This window comes from Rhodamnia argentea, chromosome 5 (genome assembly GCF_020921035.1).
Source record: "Rhodamnia argentea isolate NSW1041297 chromosome 5, ASM2092103v1, whole genome shotgun sequence".
NCBI lineage: Eukaryota > Viridiplantae > Streptophyta > Magnoliopsida > Myrtales > Myrtaceae > Rhodamnia > Rhodamnia argentea.
This window is the reverse complement of record NC_063154.1, coordinates 3,028,949-3,049,608: the sequence shown is the minus strand read 5'-3', so window position 1 is coordinate 3,049,608 and position 20,660 is coordinate 3,028,949. Positions and strand designations below refer to the sequence as shown.

The 20,660-nt window shown below is 40.6% G+C and overlaps 3 protein-coding genes across 5 annotated transcripts; 2 read left to right on the top strand and 1 right to left on the bottom strand.

Annotated features, from left to right (window-relative positions):
• Positions 1–8,203: 8,203 nt before the first annotated feature.
• LOC115726713 (scarecrow-like protein 14) lies at positions 8,204–11,518 on the top strand. Of its 2 annotated transcripts, none has more exons than XM_030656714.2 (3): positions 8,204–8,325; positions 8,586–11,023; positions 11,215–11,518. In XM_030656714.2, the coding sequence occupies exon 2, from the start codon at positions 8,736–8,738 to the stop codon at positions 10,995–10,997; it is 2,262 nt and encodes a 753-aa protein (XP_030512574.1). In that variant the 5' UTR covers positions 8,204–8,325; positions 8,586–8,735; the 3' UTR covers positions 10,998–11,023; positions 11,215–11,518. The 2 variants fall into 2 exon arrangements, with proteins under 2 accessions (XP_030512574.1, XP_048135392.1); XM_048279435.1 differs by lacking the exon at positions 8,204–8,325 and having other exon boundaries at positions 8,333–8,796; positions 8,830–11,023.
• A 1,884-nt stretch (positions 11,519–13,402) lies between these two features.
• Positions 13,403–16,516, top strand: LOC115743727 (ribosomal RNA large subunit methyltransferase E). 2 transcript variants are annotated; one of them, XR_007198542.1, is made up of 7 exons: positions 13,403–13,664; positions 13,775–13,861; positions 13,949–14,011; positions 14,176–14,277; positions 15,636–15,894; positions 15,996–16,181; positions 16,290–16,516. XR_007198542.1 is itself a non-coding variant. In XM_030678651.2 (6 exons), the coding sequence occupies exons 1-6, from the start codon at positions 13,587–13,589 to the stop codon at positions 16,106–16,108; spliced, it is 702 nt and encodes a 233-aa protein (XP_030534511.1). In that variant the 5' UTR covers positions 13,403–13,586; the 3' UTR covers positions 16,109–16,240. The 2 variants fall into 2 exon arrangements, 1 of the variants encoding a protein (XP_030534511.1); XM_030678651.2 differs by lacking the exon at positions 16,290–16,516 and having other exon boundaries at positions 15,996–16,240.
• Positions 16,517–16,668: 152 nt separating this feature from the next.
• On the bottom strand, positions 16,669–20,066 carry LOC115743788 (protein FIZZY-RELATED 3). Its single transcript, XM_030678755.2, has 10 exons — positions 19,381–20,066; positions 18,560–18,682; positions 18,324–18,428; positions 18,054–18,233; positions 17,878–17,940; positions 17,598–17,792; positions 17,336–17,437; positions 17,182–17,244; positions 17,017–17,085; positions 16,669–16,924 (listed from the first exon to the last, which is right to left on the bottom strand). Exons 1-10 carry the CDS (start codon positions 19,846–19,848, stop codon positions 16,871–16,873), a joined length of 1,422 nt encoding a protein of 473 aa, XP_030534615.1. The 5' UTR covers positions 19,849–20,066; the 3' UTR covers positions 16,669–16,870.
• Positions 20,067–20,660: the final 594 nt, after the last annotated feature.

Genomic DNA, 20,660 nt, shown 5'->3' with positions numbered 1-20,660 from the left:
CTAAGGAAGTGGACAAGTTGTCACCAAAATTGGTCCAAATATCATCAAAATCAACTTGTGCGAGCACAACTGACTATTTCCAATTATCTATTTTCAGGCTAGGAATTGCCAGGAGAAAAGTCGTGGAATTACATTGAATGGTTCACATAGGCTTCTACGAGATGTATATTAAGGAAAGCCAATGGTGTGTGGATCTCCATAAGAGTATTGAGATCACACAATAAAATGTTTTCTTGAGCACCCATGAAGAAGCATCGCTCGGTTTGATTGGATGGAAAGTGATTCAAACGGTGGAAGGTAATTCAGTTGGCAGCACAAAGTCGCTGATGCTCGATAAAGGAAAGCAAAAAAAAAAAGCATATCAAATTGGATTCCTCGGATCCTTTTTTGTGATTTAGAAGCCAGAGGAAATCTTTCCTAACTTTAAGTGATGATGAAGCTTCTCATCCATGACATGGAGAGATTTCGAGATGTCTGCTTGGCTTATCATATCTTCCACGAATCTACCGGACAAGAAGGCGGTAGCACAAACATGATTATTAAGTTGATATATAATTGGGAATTGAAATTCCTAACTTTAAACTTGTGAAATGAATCAAATCGTAAAGTTCGGTTAAATACCTAATAATAATGCTTTTTTTTTCCTGATATGGGTATATAAGCCGAAAAAAATAAATTGCAAATTACGAATTTTGAGGTGAGAGCCATAATAACAAGTTTTATTGACTAGTGTCTCATCAAAAGCCAAAATGTTTATAGCCATCTGATTGCAATTGGCTTTAAAATATCAAGTTTTAGTTTATATATAGTTGTATAACTATCTTGATGTGATCCAAAGTTATTTTTTTCTGCGTTTTTATGATGGATCACATCAAGATAGTTTTTTTTTTTTTCCTTACCAAAAAAACTATCTTGATGTGATCCATCGTAAAAACGCAGAAAAAAATAACTTCATTAGATTGGTAAATATCGACAGCTAATATATGAATTCAAATATCCGTGTGGACTCGGTAGGTGAATCGATAAATTATCTGATGATGTACTATTTTCTCGACTCAACTAATATATGCACATCATTGAATCCTTAATGGGGACCAACAAATATCGACAACTATGTATACTTCCACACTTACATATTTTTTGCTCAATAAGCATATTTTGCCGAATTAAGTAGTAGACAATAACAAACGAATTCATCATCGAACCTGAATAATCTCCTTTCCGACGACACGGTAACCCCACTAACGAGACAGTTCAAAGGTAAAACCGCGCCATAATTAGACGTGATTAGATAGCTGCGATTAGTAGCATGTAATGATCATAACTTCATGTTCAGAAACCCAATAATCATATAAGGGGAAAAAAAAAAAAAAAAGGTTGCCATGCCGACGAAAATCCTCATGCATGCTTGAATCCAAAACTTGCCTGATCTTTACCAGACCACCCAATTTGGACCTAGGGACCATTACCACGTGATGCTCCCACTTTATATGAAAATAAAAGTAAAAATAAGAAGACAAAACATGATGCCTATGCGTTTTTGTCTCCATAGACTCCATTCAACTTTACGCAAACCCCAAGAGAGAGACAAAAATAAAAAAGTTCCAATTTTATCGAGCAAGCAAACGCAGAATCATATACACAATAATACAATATTTTTACACTATCCCCATAATTATTGCTATATATATATATAGAGATTGCTCTTATGATATGATCCTTTCCTTTTAGACCCATTTTAAGATGGAAGCCGCTAACCCGATAGTCCGACAAGATTGTTATTATTTATGACCCCATAATATTTCAATTAATGAATGTTTTATGCAAAACACGCGATGATGATGCGTGTATCTATGATAAAAAATAAGTAACAATACTTGTCGACTGTTAAGAAAACATTTTTCTATTGAGATTGTGATGTCCAAGCTTCTTCTTTTTCCATAATTGTAGGGAGGGTCCTGTCTGCAAATTTATTAATTGCCTTTAAGGTTAAAGTGGACTGTACATGTTTCAAGTCCGAATCTGATTTTTTTTTTTACTCGGAGCAATTAATTTTTTTGTGTCGGAATGTGGAGAGGGCCCCCAATTGATGCACCGTGCATCGTTTAATCAATGCTGCGTAATTATTATAAGTCCTTTGAATACCCAAAAGAATGGAGACAAACGAAAAACTGCGAATCAATGCTCATCATTTAATGAGTCTTGATAACACTTCGCTCGGCAGGATTTCATTGTTCCGTGTGCAAAAATAAGGCCTCTTTTTTTTTTTGGTAATCAGTAAATCTCAATAAGGCTTCGTTTGTTTTGCGAAGGATGTGAGGTTTTGAAATATATTTTTCGGAAAGTTATTTTTTAGGAAATGACAATGTCTTTTCGGTGTTTGGCTAAATTATGAAAAAAATCGAAAAAATATTTTCCCTCGTTTGGTAAGAAAATTCGGATTTGATTTTCTTCCATGGACTCCTTTTTAATGATCTTTTTTTTTTTCTGCTTTTTTTTTCTTTTCATTGTTTTAGCCAAAAAGTTGATGATTTCGATAAAAATGGTGTTAAAAAAATTGTTGGTTAAAGAAAAGCTTTCCTTTTCAGGTAAATTGTCAGTAGTTTAACAGCATTTTTATCGAAATCATCAACTTTTTACTATAGTTTACAAATTAAGGATTTCTGTTCTAATTACCTACGTTTATTTGCATAATTTACCAATGATTTACTGAATTTTATGTGAAATTACTAACCTAAATTAGAGTCATATGCAAACTTTTGTCAGATTAAATTGCCAACTAATTTTAGATTATCAATTTTCATTTTAGTTACTTATCAACATTTAGTTTTTATTTTGTGTACAAAATTTTCTATTGAGGTACCGATTAGTAACCTTGTAAATTTATTTACTCTTTCTAAAAATCACCAACTTGAATTACTATGACATATCAAGTTCTCTCGAAAAAATTGTTCAAAAAGTCCTAAATCTATCGTACGTCGCCCAATATAGTTCTAAACTTTTCAACTTTACCAATTTAGTCCTAAATCTATTATATTGTGGCCAATTTAGTCATAATTTTTTTAACTGTGCTAATTTAGTCCTAAACCTTTTCACGAATTGTCATTGTAGTCCTTTAGGCTAATTTTGACAGGATATCACCGACGTGGCGTTTCATCCAACGCTAACTGTTCTACGTGGTGAAGCTTGTCCTAGCATGAATATTTTCTTACTTTTAAATTTTTTATAAAATTATTATTTGTTTATTGATTTTTCATTTGTTCTTTTCTTCTTGATTGTGCCAGTGGGGCCGACGTCCTTTGCTAAGGGCTGGGTGAGGGTCGCAGGCCTCGCCTGCCCTTGGTGTGGCCAGTGAGGGCTTTGTGGTGCCGCATGCACATTGAAGAAAAAAATAAAATAAAGATTCATAATTTTTTAAAATAAAAAAAAAATTATCCACGTCAGCATGTGTCACACCACGTGGGGCGGCGAGCGCTGACTGCATTGCCATATTTGCGATTACGGGTCAAAATTATTTAGAAGGACTACGTTGAAAATTCGTTAAAAGGTTTATGACTAACTTGACAAAACTTTAAAAAGTTTAGAATTAAATCTTTTTGTGATATGAAGTTTAGGACTAAATCGACACAATAAAAAAATTTAAGACTAAATTAGCGAATTGTGAAAAGATTTATAACTAAATTGGCACAATTGAATAGTTTACGACCGAATTGACCGTCTTGCAATAGATTTATGACTTTTTGGATAATTTTCCAAAATTTTCTCATATTAAATGACCACCCAGTATTGGGTTACCAACTCTCATTTCCAACATCGCGGGGGTCGGATAGAAGCTGAACTTTCTCCCCCCTCTCTCTAAACTCACTTTAGTTGTCATCTCCCCGGGTCAGCATCCTTTGCTCGATGCCGACTCTACACTTGCTCTCCACCACCGTCGGACAGTCACGGCCACTCTCGGCTCGAGTCGCGGCCTTCTTCCTCTGCTCTGGACGCGTCGACCTGGGCTTGCGTCCTCCGCGGGTATTTTCTGTTTCTTCTTCGGGCATGCGCGCACAAGGCACCACCAGTCACAGCCCCAGGTTTCCCTGTTTGCACAAAATTGCTCCAACATTTCAAGTTGGGCCAAACATTAAAGTCCACTCTTCGCCGCTCGAGAAGCCCTAGAGTTGTAAGAACGGGATCAAGGCCCACCATTCCAAGCTCATCTCGCCACGTGCGAATTTCTTCACGTGCGAGTGACGGCAGCCTCGCATGCCTGGCGCCGCCACTGGAAAGTTGTCTAGATTGACCCAAGCATGGAGGTTAGCTCTCTTCTTCCCCACTATTCACACAGCCCAGTCATGTTTTCACATGCGCGGGCGGCGCATTGCGTGCGCGCGCGTCACGAAAGCCTATCGAGTTACTCACAATTTAGCTCTATATAACAAGGCTAGAATGGACTAGTTAGTGCTTTGCATCTCCATGTGCTATCATCGGCTGACTTTCAAATGATCCAAAGTATGTCGAACGGATCCCAATCTTTTCGGGTGCATAAAAATAACGACTTTGCTCTTTTAAGTTTCGTGATCGGATAGTATGCGTGTCGATTTTCTGTGTATCCCGACAAGTCCAAACATTTCTAGGCGATTCCCGATGGGATTCGAATCCAACAAAAAAAAAAAAAACAAACATAAAGAGAGGATGAAACTCCGTGATTATCTAGACCAATATCTTGTTGGTGGTAACTATTAGGATTCGGCGCACAATCACAAAGAAGTAAAGCGTAACGAAAAAGAGAAAATCAAGACACAAGGTTTTTATCTCGGTTCATTCTTAAATTAAAGCTACTTCCAAGAGATAATTTTACTATAATTAGCATCTCGCGCCTCTCGTTATATCGCTCAATTACAAGAGAAGAGAATATATATAACAAGAACGATTCATGGGCACAAACTCAAACTATAAATGAAAATTATATGCTCAAACTATGAAAATTATAACCTGGACTACGTGCTTTTTTTTATTGGGCGGTATGAATCACACTCCCATCATGTATGAACGCTCTTGTTGACCGAATATAAAATTGTGGACACGTAACAACAACAACAACAAAGAAGCATCACAGGACGTTCGTGAACATGGTGGCGGCTAATGAGCTCGCCATCAATCGCCAGTTTTCCTTGGACCTCCATGCCATGCTCTCTGGTCAAATCATCTTCAAGCTAGAACCATCGAACTCGTTGTCCGGTCAATTGCTCTTCCATTACACCTGGCTTTGACCGGTGAGTCTATGTCGCATCCCAATAGCTATGGAAACACGTCATCGTCGGCGGCGATTAATAGGTTAAACAAAGGAGGTTTGGTTCATGTTCACGAGTCTGGACTTTACAGAGTCGGACCAGATCACCCGTGCGCTGAAACAGTGCACGTACGGTCAAATCGATGGAACTTGTTGAATCCAACTGTGAAAGAAATCTAGTAACCCTAGTTAGGGTTTCTTTTTTTCTTTTTCCCACGGGCACATCAGCAAATGATTAACCGTGCGGTTAAGCGACGATTCAAAGCACGGGAACAACCCGTTTTCATGCGCGAGGAAGGCCGCCTGCAAGTCGGGTAGTCACTTTCCACGAAATGTCTCGAGTGAAAACGCGGGCTGGACATTCCTTTCTTGGACCAGACACATAGGATGCAAGTTTGAGCCTAGGGTTTCCCACCATGAGGTCAGAATCTTGTCATATGGTGAACAAGAACATCGGATCACATCGAATGTGATCTAGAGAAGGAATTCGCGGGCGTGACAATTGGGTCGACGGAAGAGAAACTGTTGACTGATGTTGATGACTTCCCCCCAGATCCACTCAAAAGTTTTGTTGGTGCGTCGTGACTCATCAGAAAAGGCTGGTCCCGTTTGGATTGTCGCCTTCGCTTCCATTTGGCGACAAAAACAGAATAAATTAGAAGCAGCCAAGCATATGTGGCTGGAACAAAATTGTCAAAAAAAAAAAAAACCTTAATCTTTTGTCCACGACTAATTTAGTCCTATATTTTTTTGATGAATTTTCAATACAGTTCATTCCGTCAATTTAGGTCAGAAATTGCTAACATGACGATCCGGTCAGTGTCATCTATCCTCCCTGTTAGCGTCATCCATCTTAAATGGCGTTCCCGGCATCGGCGTTAGCGTGACTGGAGAAGGAAGAAGATGAACAGTAAAATAGGCAAAAGAAAGAAAAGAAAAGAAAAATAAAGAAAATTCAGAATTTTTTATTAAAAAAATGATTACGAAAATCATATATGTCAACGATTTAAAGCCAAAATTGGTTAGTTACACTACATTGAAATTTTGTCACCGGATTGTCCATATTGAAAAGTTTAGGAGGAAATTAACCGTCGTACAATAGATTTGGAACTTTTTTAACAATTCCCCCTGTATGATTGAGATATATTTTAGCTAGGCATGCACATAATAAAACTTTTTGATTTGGATAAAACATAAGTTAGAAATTAAAACATTGTTCGTGAGTAACGAAGTTAACATGGGTTAGAATAAAAACACATAATACGCAGCGATGTGACGAAGTTAAATCTCACATGTACTTGCTAAACATAACAAGATTATGTTTAATTTTCTGTACTTAGCATTTAGCTACATAGCTAGCAGATGAACGAACCTTTTTCACGTGTCTATGCTGCTTTTGCCTAGAGAGAACTTCTGCTCTCGCTGATTGGAATTTGGATATACATAGTTGTACCCAATCCTGGACCACGACGATCGCCATCTTATCAACTATACCAACTTAGGCGGATGCTGTGGGAATATTCTCTCCACAATGATTGACCCAACCATAGTAAATGGAAAAAAAAAAAGCAATTAAATGTTCTGACGTAGACATTTGCAGTATATTATATTCTTGTCCTTGTAACTTTTGTGCACGAAGTACCATTTACTGAATGTCTTCTTGAAAAAAGCTTGTGTTTTTTTCTCCATCCTGTAAATGGAAGAGACAGAGAATAGAAACCTCAAAGTGGCATGTTGGATGTTATTGATATTGAAAACGATGTTCATTTCTTACCTTAAAGCATGCACAATGCGAGGGTCGTGTCTATATTATATGGGATAATGACACAGATTGTCTACAAATTTTGACTAAGTATGCAATATTGTTTCTGAACTTTTAGTTTGCTCAATATGAACTCTAATTTTTAGCCTAATTTGCAATTTCGTCCCCAAACTTTTAAATTATTTAGAATCCCTACATCTAATCTAAAAAGAACTCCAGCTCAATGGGATTGATCGAATCACCAAGTCAAGCAGACATTACAAACTTCTTCTTGGTAATACTAGGTTGTATATGATCATAATCGGTGATCAGTATATTTTCATATACCGAAGTGTGCTTCAAATGGAGTTCAATCATTGAAGCATGAAATGAAAACATTGAATGAGAGGTTCAACGTGATCCCCGAACTTTTAGTGTATGTTCATATATATATATATATATATATATATATATCCAATGTCATGCTTCCATTAATTTAAGTTCATAGACAATATGAAAAATTCTCACATTGTCTAAGGACTAGTTTGGACATATACCAAAAGTTTAGGGATTACATTGAACAAATTAAAAATTCAAGGACGATATTGCACATTGAGCTAAAGTTCAGAGATTACATTGAAAAAAAATTAAATGTTATGGACCACATTACATATTTGGTCAAAGTTCAAGGATTATACTCGTTTGAGGAGTACATTTAAGAGGGTGAGATCTAAAGATGGATTACGAGACACAATATGTAGAAACGGGAGAATCGAGCCGCTTGATTACGACATGTGATGTTGCATATTTATTCGAAGTGAGTGGAACATAAATGAAGCCGGAACGGTCAAGTATGTATGAATTCCACAACACGAGTCTCAAAGAGCCAAGTTTCTCTTTCTCCATACTTTTCAAGATCCAACGTGTGAATTCTACGCTGATATTTTCGAGACCGGAAAATATCATTTGTTTGTACGCTGATGTTCGAAATGAGGGCATTCATTAAATTACCTTACGGTAATCAACACAAATGAAGAGATACCGTGATCGATATTTCCGTTATTGAAATAGCCAGGAAGGAAATAGTGAAATTCAATTTCCCTTTTATGTTTGGGTTGAAATTCAAATTTTCTTTTAGGCCAAACATGAATCCATTTCCACCGGATATGTGCGGTTGAGATCGGGCGAGCTCTCGTCCGCCCTCATCGTCACTTGCTTATACCGGGACTTTTCATCTTCCTCCCGTGTTTCATGAGCGAAAATCTCAACTTCTCCCTCTCTCTCCCGCTGCTGGTTCGTCACCCAGGTACCCGTGGGCTTCTTTCTGTTCTTCGTTTTCATTCGAAGCTCTTAATTTGAAACCAGGAATTCCAGTTAAGGTTTTGGGCTTGGTCTTGAAAGCTCCTTGTTACATCTCCTGGGCTAGCGATGCTCTTAGGAGTTTGCCGCGTACCCTGTTCATCATCGTTTGTTGTCGTGTTGATTTCCGTTTCTGGGTTGTCAAAAGTAAGCGCGCGCGGCATTTATTGCTTGCCTAAGTATCTCTTTCTCTGTTTGTTTGTTCAGGGGAAGTGATAGGAGGGTGACTTACGTTTCGCCAAGTTCAGGGTTTATGTGTATCTGGGTTTTTGTGAATCTAGACGAAGTCACTGGGTAAGAAAGGAAGCTTTGTAGGCAGAGATTTATTAGCTTGTTCTGAGCAGCAATATAGCGTAGATGGTTTGCCGCTATGCTCCAATGGAGGGAAGAGTCGGTGGTGTTTGTGGTTCTGCCAATGGGAGTACGCGCAGTGATGAGGCGATCGCGGTCTCGCTGGATTGTAATCTTGTGAACAGGCTCAAAATTGATGATGGGGACGATGGGGACGATGGGCAGAATTTCACGGGTGCTATGCTGTCGTCGTCTGATCTGAATCTAGCTAGAGTAGCTCCGTCTTTGAGAGTGGTCAGCTTGGAAAAGGAGCCAGTTGAGGACTGCGATTTCAGCGACGTGGTTCTCAAGTACATCAGTGAGATTCTTATGGAAGAAGATGTGGAAGAGAAGACTTGCATGTTCCAAGAATCCGCAGCTCTTCAGGCTGCCGAGAAGTCCTTCTACGAGGTCATCGGTGAAAAGTATCCCCCTTCACTGGATAGCCACCTGATATCTTGTACTGATATGAATCATGATAGTCCTGCCAATCTTTCTACCGTCAATTCTGGCGACCAACGCAATTCGTATGGGTACTTGGTAGAGCCAGGATGGAGCCGTGACTTGGGTGAGCCCAGGGTCTCTATTACTTCTTCTGTTTCGAGTTCCTATACTTCAGTTAGCTCCCCATATAGTAGCAATAGTACTATTACGGATGGGTTTGCTGATTCTCCTGTGAGTATCCTTAGGTTGCCCGAAGTTCTAAGTGAAAAAGAATCAGCATTTCATTTCAAGAAAGGCGTTGAGGAGGCTAGTAAGTTTCTTCCAGACAGCAGTTTTCTGTTTGCCGATTTCGAGAAAAATAGCTTGTCTTTTAAGATACCAGAGAAGGATGCCATGAGTACTGTCCCAAAGGTGGAGAAGACTATGGGGAACGGACACTCGGATAAATCTAGGGGAAAGAAGAATCCTCACTCTGAGGATGTATGGTTGGAGGAATCAAGAAGTCACAAGCATTCATCCCTTTCTACTGAATCAACTGTGAGTTCCGATATGTTTGACGTGGTATTGCTTAGCTGTGGAAAAGATGATCCACTTCGTCAAGAGTTGCAAAGTGTGCAGCAGAGCGGACCAACAAAAGGGTCGAACGGGAAAAAGGGCCGAGTTAAGAAGCAGGGACGGAAAAAAGACATGGTTGATCTGAGAACGCTCCTGACTCTCTGTGCGCAGTCTGTCGCAGTAGATGACAATAGAAGTGCAAACGAGATGCTCAAACAGATAAGACAGCACTCATCTCCTACTGGTGATGGAATGCAAAGGATGGCACACTACTTTGCTAATGGTCTGGAGGCACGCTTAGCTGGTTCCGGAACTCGGATTTACACTGGCCTCATGTCTAAACCGACATCAGCTGCCTCTGTCTTGAAAGCTTATCACCTATACCTTGCTGCATGTCCATTCAGGAAGATCTCAAACTTCTTCTCAAACAAGACGATAATGAATGTAGCCGATAATGCAACCAGTCTGCACATTATTGATTTTGGCATCCTCTACGGTTTCCAATGGCCTTGCCTCATAAAACGTCTCTCATCACGACCTGGTGGACCTCCTAAGATTCGGATAACTGGGATTGATCTTCCGCAGCCGGGATTCAAGCCAGCTGAAAGGGTGGAGGAGACAGGGCGCCGCCTGAAGAACTATGCGAAGACTTTTGGCGTGCCATTTGAGTTCAATGCTATAGCACAGAGGTGGGACACCATCCAACTGGAGGATCTTAGGATTGATAAGGATGAGGTTCTTGTGGTGAACTGTATGTACAGATTAAGGAACCTACTCGATGAGACGGTGGTGACTGAGAGTCCTAGAGATATTGTTTTGAATCTAATGAGGAGGATGAATCCGGCGGTCTTTATTCTTGGTGTTATGAATGGGGCCTATAGTGCCCCCTTCTTTATCTCCCGGTTTCGAGAGGCTCTCTTTCACTACTCTACTATCTTTGATGCTCTTGAGACGACTGTTCCCCGTGACATTCCAGAGAGGATGCTGATTGAGAAAGAGATATTTGGATGGGAAGCCATGAATGTCATTGCATGCGAAGGCTCAGAGAGGATTGAAAGGCCAGAGACCTACAAACAGTGGCAGGTGCGGATCATGAGGGCAGGGTTTACACCGCTTCCATTAAATGAGGAGATCACAGAGATGGCAAAGGACAGAGTCAAATCTTACTACCATAAGGACTTTGACATCGATGAAGATGGTCAGTGGCTTCCGGTTGGATGGAAGGGGCGAATTGTTCATGCACTCTCAACTTGGGTACCTTCCACCAAAACGTATTCACCCAAGGCATGAAGATGATAGAACAAGTTTTTCTCGTGGTAGGTCTGGTCTTTATGCTATATAATTTGGGATTTAGAGTTATCTAAGTTATTGCCTGTTGTTATCATCTGAAATCTCTTCGTCGTGCTGAATTTGTGCATTTTCCATTTGCATCCTACTGCATACGTATATATGTGTTTGAAATTGTAACAGAAAGATTTATGCGTTTAATTCTATTCTTCTGAATCAGGTGGGCAGAAACATGTTCAGACAGCGCTAGGTAACGCGGCGACTTGCTTATCATCAGATAAAGAACAGAAATAGGTGAATAATGGAGTGTACTGTTTATATGTTCTTCGTTAGGAGGGACCCTCATAGGTTACTGGACATACGCTGGAAGATACCTGGGCTGCACTTGCATCAGCAGATTTATGGCTGTGATTTTTAGATAGTTCTCTTTATGTTATATATTGATTCCAATAAGTTGTGAAGATGTGCTAATTGTTAAGAGTGCAGACCATTCATTGAACGATTAAATATGCATTCTTTGATTAAATTTCATTCCTTCTTTACATCATCGGCCTTTGGTCTTCTTTGTTCCTTGCTCATTCTTGAGCTTCACTTGATAAGGTTGAATGTTTGTGAGATCCATATTTGCCGAGATGGGTGGCAATAATCCAAAGTCTGAATTAGGATTAATATCTGAATGCTGGAAACGCCATAAGTACGCCTTTACCCCGATCTATGTATGGTTAGAAAGAGGAACTGATTAAAATGCAGAGTTCTTGACTCCTCCCTCGTCCCTTTCTGTCTACGAAGTACATGTACAATGACACTACAATCTCGAGGTTCTGCAACTTGTTCTATTACATTGTCGTATAGACAAAGTCGTCTTCAACTTTCTCAAGATGATTTCGACGACACAAGCTAGGCGTCCCCCGTCGTTATGACAACAGAGATGATTCATCTTGGGTAGTTTCCTTTTCTGCTGAATGGTTGGTTGCACTCCCGCTTGCAGTCGTACTTAGCACTGGGCCACTGGCGATTAGAAATGCAGAAATTCAACAGCTTTATTATAATATAAGGTGCATCCTGTGCCGAGATGTGATCCTGTTGATTAGAACTCGAGCTACCCTTTTGACCTTTTCTTTTGGAGTTGATTGTGAGGGAAGCAAATTGAGGCAATATGGAGAAATCGGATGAGAAGAGAAAGGGCAACGTCTCGGCGAATAAAGAAAGTTGCTGAAATGTGGCTGGGATACATCATGAAAGCTCTATGTACACCCATTAGGTAAAGACCTATCCACATTTCTCTGGTCAGATGATATAAGCTTAAAAAATGACACCAAAATCAAATTCCCAAGTTTGACTTAGCATCTTGTTGAGGGGTCCATCATCCATTCATAGATTACTACTTATCATTAGACCCGTCAAACGGATGGGTTAAGTCGGAAATTGTCCAACCTAAATAGGCTAATTCAACCTATTTTGACCAATTTCCATGCAATGCAAATGTAATGATTTATACTCGATCCAATGCATACCCACCACATACCGAACTGACCCACATTCCTAAAACACTGTTATATTATCTTAATTAGGAAAACTCATATCAAAATTGAAATGAGAATGCGAAATGAGTATGCATAGGATCGAGTGAGGGAGAGAGAAAATGAAGAGAGAGCGAGAGAGATAAATTAGGTCTAAGTAAGTAAATTATAAATCAATTTATGACGCCCTTAACACACATATTATGTTTAAAACCATTTATTAAATACAGCTAATCCATTTGCCAGCTAGCACCATAATATATAGGTTTATGACAAATTTTGACAGATCTACTTACGATATCAATTTCTCATAAATTAATATGCAATGCCGATGTCCCAAAGATCTTGTGATGTTGGAACATGCACATAATGTGACGAAGATTACACTTAAATGAATGAGAGAAACTAAACGAAGACTAAGTTCTTCATGTGTTCAGCGGTAATCAACTGATAAATAATTCTTGGTTTGTTAATATAATTAGCTAGTTATCGACGTGTGTCGTGCACGTACACGTTGCATTAGCTTTTCCGATACAAATATAAGTATATAACACAGGCTACAAAGACTTTGTAGAGGCTTTTTTTTAAACTGATGCGACTCAAAATACGTCATCTGAATCAAACTCTGAGCAATGACATTGATTTTAGCTTGAGACTGCGAATATTTTGTGAGTACAAGATTTTGATTTTTCATTGGTAAACAAACCATAATCTGGTTGGCGGCTACGATAATCCCGTTGAGGATTGGGCAGAGCCGTTTAAGGAAAAGCCCAGCTCGGCCCGGACCGGCTCGAGAGTTCCATCCATCAAAACAAATCTAATTGGGTGTTCCCGGGAGAAGAATTGGACCCAACGAAAGGACCCGGTCCGACCCTGGCCCTCCAATTATTGAAAATGTCGGGCCGGATAGGGCAGTTCTGGCCCGGCCCATAATTCTACGAGCCACTCTGGGCCACCGGGGTTGTGGGCGCCGACCCGACTGCTTGAGGCAACGCCGACTCTGCATCAGCTCGCAGGCTTTGTCGCACGCCTTGGCTGGCCGGCCTGAGACTGAGATTGAGCAAAGCGGGCAATGAGCGGAGCCGGAGCACCGGATTTCTTCTACAGAGAAGCTCAACGCCTCGGCTATGTCGCTCGCTCTGCCTTCAAGGTCCTCCTCTGTTCTTTTCTTCTCGTTTGGTCTGATTCGAATATGGGTTTCTTCTTCGAAACCATGTAAAAATTTCTCACCTTTGCTTTTCGGTTTCGCGCTCCGAACAGCTGCTACAGATGCAAAATAAGTACAAGCTGATAACTGCTGGGTCCTCTGTTCTCGACCTCGGCTGTGCTCCTGGCGCTTGGCTTCAGGTTCTCTCTAGTCAGCGACCATTCGACGGCTTTCTTGAAAGCTCGCCGTGAATTTATGGAATCTAACTGATGCATTTCTGTGTCCAGGTTGCTTGTCAGAGTTTGGGTCCTCTGAAAAATGGTGGGTCTGTCGTTGGGATTGATCTCAAGGTATGTTGCTCTCTCACCGTGCCGGTTGTGTATGGCTCTGTTAGTTTCTGATCAAATGGAGTGGATTCGGTTCAGAGTAGTCATCTCTGAAATAAGTTTTCTGTTCTTTGAGGGAGTGTTTTTTCTGGATGGTTTCACCTGAGAATTGGGGATTTGCAGAACAGAAGGTCAAGGTTCCTACAATGCACTGCGATGCTAGAGTTCAGACAGTTTGTGCCGATGTTAGGAACTTCCCGAAGCACCAAATTAAGGCTCTTTCTCCTCAGGTAACTCATTGTAACTCATTAACAAAGTACTCTCGCAGACTTCTCCTTTTGTGAATGGGGTTGAACACAAGTTCTAGATGTTTTGTAAATCCTTGTTTAGTTCCTTACTTTCTGCTTCCTCCTGAACCGAGGATAGTGTTTTGCCACTGGAGAATCATCCAATGTCATGGGTACCAAGGATTAGCATGTAAAGCCACGATTTAGCAAATTGTCACGGGATATCCTCCGAAAAATTGGAAGCACGGTTCTCGTTCGTTTTGTCTTAATGCCAACGAACTCCACCTTGGGTGTCTAAGGGTGGGTTTGATTCAGTTTTGGAAAAATGCAAATGCCTTCGACCTAAAGGGGTTTAGGAAAATGCTAATTGTATTTTGTAAAATCTCATTTGAAAATGAGCTTTGGGTTGAATGGTGTTTGGTAAAAACAACATTCTAACGGGGCTTTGAATGCAATTTTTTAATTTTTAATTAAAAAAATTACCCATTGCCGGACCGACGAAGAAGATAAACAGTAAAATGGGGGGCAAAATAAAAAATATAAAGAAATGATGAGGTTAGTTTTGGAAGGAAAAAATCTCTTAGCATTTGGCTAAATGCTGAAAGCTCAGTGCTGGTCCCTACCAGCATTGGGCTTTCAGCTTTCCCAAATGCTGGCTTAAAGTTGAACCAAATACTTCAGTATTCTCACAATGGGTTTTGGGGGCTAAAAGTCCCTTGAAAATGCTGAACCAAACCCACCTTAAATCCTGGCTCATGAATACTTTATTAACCTCCTAAACAAGATAAGAGACTACCTGAAGCCTGATTTAGTACTCTCCACACAAAACTAGTTGGACTTGCATTGGAATGTGTCTAAGTCACTAGTCCATTTCCCTAATCACAATTCCATCCTGTGCGTTGAAGCAAAATTCGTTATGCATACTTCAATATTTTGAGAGATGGAACATCTAATGGTACCCATGGGAGACTATTGATTATTTATTTATTCATGCTGCCTTCAAGCCTCACAAATTACTAATTAGGAATTATAACTGGTCAAGGTAGGACACCCTTTCTACACTCTGCAGTGTGTGTATATATGCAATTACTGCAAAGTACTTGTATTGTTTACTCAAGATCATTTCTTTGGAAGTTTATACCTACTGAATACAGCTTCTTGCTCCATAAGAACATGCTTCGTTTGCATCAGGTAGCTAACCTCCCTCAACAAGGAGGGTTTTTTGCATGTGTTTTGATGCTAGTCTTGACATATTCATAGACAGTTTTCTTTAGCCAATATTCTCTGCTCTGTAGCACTTGATTAAATGCAGCATTGCTTCTGAATTAATGAACATCTGAGATTTGCCTGCCTCTTCTCAGCAAAGAGGGTTTTCCGTCGTACTCTCCGACATGTGTCCCTTAGTTTCTGGGATTGCAACTACAGATTCGGCTTTATCCACTGAATTAGGGATGCGAGCGCTTGAGGTAGCTGTTGGCAGGTCTGCCTTTGGTCACATGAATGGCGGTATCCAAATGGATGGACAGTCAAACCCATCTGCTTCTGCTCCTGATGACAAGGGTGTGTTGCGACCAGGGGGACACCTAGTCATTAAGCTTCTCGAAAGTGAGGATGCACAAGGTAGATTTTCAGTCACACAGACACATTGTGGCTTCTCTAATGTGTGTTGTTAGGAGAGATTTGTGATCATGTACTCACATTTTTGCTTATCGAGTCTACAGAATTCCGCCGGATTTGCGGTCCACTTTTCAGTAAGACATCATGGTTGAGGCCCAAAGCTACGAGGCCTTCATCAAGAGAGATCTTTTATATCTGTCAAAGTTTGCTCTCCTGAAAATGCCGTTGCTTCAATTGTTTGAGAATATTCCTGGAAGCTAAGCTTTCTTGGGCGATCCGGTTGGCTGGCGCAAACCTAATCGTCGGCGGACTTTCTTTTCTCTAACTTACAGATTGGCTGTCCTTTATCGTAATAATGGTAGTTCACAATATGGAAGTTATTAATGTACTAGTCCTAACCATGTATTATTTGACTGGTATTCTTTTCCCCCATCCACTACACAAACCTAATTGTCGGCGGACTTTCTTTTCTCTAACTTACAGATTGGCTGTCCTTTATCGTAATAATGGTAGTTCACAATATGGAAGTTATTAATGTACTAGTCCTAGCCTTCAATGGCACAACTACTATGAGGAATTGTTGCTTTTGAGGTATCCAATTCACTGTTATACTTTCACCTTTCCAGATAGTTTGCATGAGGTTTCCGCAGCAGATGGGAAGCTCCTTGATTGAGCACAATCTCTCCAATTTGTTCCTATGGAAGAAATGTTTCAGCATATGCTTGTTTCAGCATACTTTCACCTTTCCAGAAATGTTTCTCCAATTACACATAATAATACCAGTGGCTAATCATCAAATCATTCACAACTCTTACTATACCACAAATTTAGTATTGTACAAAAATTTCTTCTGTGCCATTCAAATTCACGAAATAGTGTAATTTCAGTCTACCGTGCAAGATCTTTTTACATTTAAATGTATTCCGACAATTTTTCTGTAAGAGAGACACCCTAGAGCTTGAACAAAGCATACGCAGCTTTATCTGATATGGGTTCGCCCCAAAGACCAGAGACCTGTGTCCTTGACCGGTGCCTGCAAAACGCGAGACAGGAAAATTTGTGAGGAAAACAACCAAGAAAGCAAGCTTAGTCAGAGCAAAGCGGCATCGTTCACGAGTTACTCACCGGTGTCCTCGCTGATGGGAAGACATTCCAAAACCGCAAGGTCTCGTCACCAGCTCCTGTCACTATCGTCTGCAAGCAACAACAGAATTGAGACTGACGATTTTGGCAAATGCAACAACTGCATTTGGAATGTCCATCCGGAGACATGGCAAGCAATTGCATTACCTGGCCATCCGGAGACATGGCAAGATATAGTACTCGAAGACTATGGCCAGTCAGAGTTGCAACCTGTTTATGTCGCTCCTTGATTAGTCTAGCCTTCGACAGCTGTGATAATGAAACGATGGAGACTCTAAAACTCACTCAAAGGCTTTCTTACCTTAGCCATGGATGGATACTTCCAGACCATTATTTGATTCTGTGAATACCCATGAGTGCTCACCAGCTCATTCACATTCTTACTCCAAGCCAGATTACATACCTGCAAGCAAATATGTGATGATATGGACTTTCTTTATGATTTTCTTCTGAGTTCTGTCCATATGTGGGAAGGAATTGGCACTGCCATATGTGCACTCGAGAAGTATTTACCATATGGAGTAGTTACGCACTCAAGTATTAGTAGTTAATCGATTCACTACCTGACTCCCGGTGTCAACACTGCTCGACTGATGGCCGCTGCTGGTGTTCCAGAAGCGTATGCATCGATCAGCAGTTCCTCCTCCCGAAGCAAGTAGCCCGTTCTGATGTGGAGACCATGCTATGGCTTTTACTGCTGCAGTATGCTCGGTAAGCTTCAGAACTGGTTGCTGAGAATGTTGATTCCACACCAGTAGCTGATCAACCAAGTAACAGCATGTTTCTAACTCCATGCTCAGTTTAATATGGAAGATAAATGACTTATCAGAAAACGAGAATTACCTGATTGTCGTTCCCACCTGAGGCAAGTTCTCTGTCATCATGGGACCATTTCAATCCACATACCTGAGTAATATTAAAAGAAAAGGGGTGACTGAGGTAGCTCAAGATTCAATTTAGCCCTCTGGACCAAAACTTGTAGACTGCAAAAAAAAAAAAAAATCTTGCTCTAGTGTTACCTCAGATTTGTGGCCGACAAGCTTGCCTACGAAGTCACTTGGAACGCGGAGATCATGCTGAAGTATGACCCGGTCCCTGCTACCAGAAGATAATACGCGCGAATTCCATGCCAGGACCCCTGTTCTGGTCTGATGACCGCCCATTGTCCGAACTCTCTTACACTGAGTTCCATCCCATATCTGTTGCACAAATAAACATCTCATTCGGTGATGTCTCCAATGGTATGAGCCCTATGATGTGCAAATGTGTGAGGATTTAGATTCGGTTACCTGAACTTTACCAAGGCTGGTGCCAATTGAAATGTATGAACCCTCTCGAGTCCACTGTATTGCACAGATACCATCATTAGGTCCCAGATCACACAGCTTTGTCACCTGAAAACAATATGATAAGCATTGTAACACCATTTTGACATTGCTCATTGTTGATTTTACATCAAACTCAAGGTAAGACATTGAGAACCAAAATCTGGTAGAGATCAATTAAGACTGGATATGCAGCTTACTTTGCTGTTTGATGCACTCCATAGGTAAACACAAGTGCCCAACCCAACCGCAAGCACATTCTGAGACGACCAGTCAACAAGATTCAAATAGAAATCGTCTTGCAGCGATGGGGCATCCAGAACCTGCATAGTAAACAATTATTCTTCTGCTCCCATTCTTTAGTGCTTCATTACCAACTACAGCCATCAATTAAGCTCACTACATTTTGTCTAATTTCTTCCTACCCGCTACGGAATGTGTTCTCTGCTAATTCATAGCTATTCTGCATTCATTAGTTAGTCTGACTACAAAGTGAGCTAGCTATTACCCTATTCTTGGTTCCCACTCCTTTGGGCCCTTTTAGTCAGCATTCCAATCAAGCCGGACAACATTGCAAATTTTGATATATTATTCCAATTAGGAATTTGGAGTTAGCTTACTTCAGCTAAACTATTTTACTGTTTGACTAAATAAGATTTGCTCATGAGAAAAAGCATGCTGTTCAGATCCATCAATTTTCCTCACTAATCGCAGCAATCAGGGTAGTTCACCAACTCATTCTTAAACAATGGATACCAAAGCTTAAATTGATAGGTAAGGGACACCACCGGCATATAAACTTGTTAAATTGATAGAGTCTGATATCTTGTTAAAACGTCCAAATAAAAATTTAAGTTAATAGATGGAGAGAGATTACGTATATATAAAGAACATGTAAATCTCGTCGACTAACATGGATACTTTTAACGCTCAACTTTGACATAATTTCTCATTAGAAAGAGATCAAAAGAGTCTAAATAACTCTCAACAACACCACATTAAAGCAGCTGAAAATCTTCACCTTATGCGGCGTCTTGGGAACCTTCCTTGGTGGCTTAGGAGGTGTCGAAGCTTCGCTGGAGAAACCGCTGTCCTGCCATAGGATTGACGGCGAATAGGGAGAGTTCGGGCCCGAACTCTCTGTCTTGAACCGCAACATGTTCTTGCTGGGGCTCATGGGCGACCCTTGACCTGCAGGAGAGAGAGACACAAAATCAGACCCAAAGAGCTCAGCCTTCAACAACCTCGAGTACGCCTCGTTCCCTCCTTCCTTAACCGGCGACCCATTTTCAATAAGCCCGAAAGCGTGGAGCCTGGAAGAAGATCTGCAAGGGATGAATCTGTCGCTGACAGCAGAGGACTTGGATGGGGATGTCAGGTTGGAGATAGCCCGAAAGGATGAACCCGAAAACGCATCGAGCCGAAGCGAAGTTTCGGACATCCCAGACGGGAGATTGATGCCGCTTTTCCTCCTCTGAGCTGAATCCATCTTCTGGGTGTTGCTTATCTCTATCTCTCTCTATCTGGGTGTTCTGTGATTTTCGATCTCGGGCAAGACAGAACAGAAAAGCCCTCTTCCTTGGCTCGCAGAGAGAGGGCTTTTCTTGCGTCGCTGCGCGAAGAGAAAGACTTGCAACGGTCGAATGACCGCGTGGTTAGGGTATATAGGAGCGGGTTGATTGAATTCCTGGTGAAAGGAAAGAGAGATTCGCAGTGTTTTGGGGTTTTATACGGAGAGACATGCACATGAACATCGTAACGGTCGAATTCATGTACAGTGATCGAGCTCAATTTAGCTGTAATAAATCTGCTGCTTTTGCTTGCCAAACTAGCGACTAGCCGTTGCTTTTTGGGTGCCGCCTACTGGCGTTCATTAATTACTTAAGTGCCCCTGTCTCCGGCCTTCTTGTTCCTTAATTTCTTGGCTTGCATATTAATCGCCGCTTGGCCAATCTAAGTCATAGTAATTAAGTTGCCTAATGAAGTAGAATTGAACTTATAGCCGTGTAAAAATTGACGACAATTAGGGAATATTGAAAATGTGAAATGATTGATGATGGTCGGCATATGAGCCGTCCTCGCCTAGTGCTATTTGATCCTTACTACGCGTAATCTTTTTTTCTTGCGGTGCATTTACGAGTATTAACAATCTCCTAACATGTAATTGTTTGAATTCTTAGGAAGTTTATCCACAAAAGAGAAAGAGTGAAGCATTGTATATATCCTTACTATCGAAAGTTCTTGCACATTGAATCATCTCCAATATTACCGATCTCCGGACTTATATAATTGATTCATTCT